The sequence below is a fragment of the Corapipo altera genome, unplaced genomic scaffold, assembly GCF_003945725.1.
Source record: "Corapipo altera isolate COAL_440 unplaced genomic scaffold, ASM394572v1 79, whole genome shotgun sequence".
NCBI classification, from domain to species: Eukaryota; Metazoa; Chordata; class Aves; order Passeriformes; family Pipridae; genus Corapipo; species Corapipo altera.
Window position 1 is genome coordinate 1,180,095 of NW_020884927.1, and position 823 is coordinate 1,180,917.

An 823-nucleotide genomic window follows, 5' to 3' on the forward strand; every position below is an offset into this window, starting at 1 on the left:
TTTGGACAATGCTCTCAGGGGCAAGGTGGGATTACTGGGGTTGTCCTGTGCAGGGCCAGGAGCTGGACTTGATGATCCCTGTGGGTCCCTTCCAACTCAGCACATTCTGTGATTTTTAAAATCCCCGTTTACCAGTAACACATCTGAACAAAAGGGGAAAGTAAGTGAAATGCCTAGTGGGACATCCTGGATCCCATTAACCATAACGATCCCCACACCGGGCAGCAGACATTTAGTGCAGCGCGTTACCAGCTCCAGGGGATTTCATCTCCCTCGAAACCCCTCTCGGCACTTTTGAGTTCCCACTTGTGTCTATTTTACAGGGCTTTACGTCTCCGGAGAAGGCCCCGGCGGCCTGCTCGGCTCGCTCCGGTGCGACCAGCGGCACATGGAACGGACCGCGGCGGGAGCGAGGCCGCCCGAGCTCGCCCCGGGGGGGCCCCGCGGGGCCGGGGGGGGGGCCCGCGGCCGGCCCGCATTTTTTTCACTGGGGGGCGGCAGCGCGGGCCGGGCGCTCCCGGGGCTCCTCCCGCCAGTGCTGATCCCGATCCCGGTGCCGATCCCGGTGCCGATCCCGGTGTGTCCCGGTCGCTCCCGGGCCATGTCGGACCGGCCGCGGTACCACGTGACGCCGCGGCGGGCGCTCCGCGCGCGGGCGGAAGCGGAGGGGGCCGGTCCCGGTCCCGCCCCGCGGGAAGGGAGCCCCGCGGAGCCGCCCCCGCCGCCGCGGGAAGGCGGCAGCTGCGGCACCGGGCGGGGACGGGCGCGGGGACGGGGGCGAGGCCGGGGCAGGGGCCGGCGGCGCGGCTCGGCGGCGGGCGGG

At 69.9% G+C, this 823-nt stretch overlaps 1 protein-coding gene across 1 annotated transcript in view; it reads left to right on the forward strand.

The window, feature by feature from the left end:
* Positions 1-601: 601 nt before the first annotated feature.
* TOR1AIP1 (torsin 1A interacting protein 1) overlaps positions 602-823 on the forward strand; it is an 11,488-nt gene continuing 11,266 nt past the window's right edge. The window contains exon 1 of the mRNA XM_027658352.1: positions 602-746. Coding sequence (XP_027514153.1) covers positions 602-746 — 145 coding nt within the window. The remainder of the gene's footprint in view (positions 747-823) is intronic.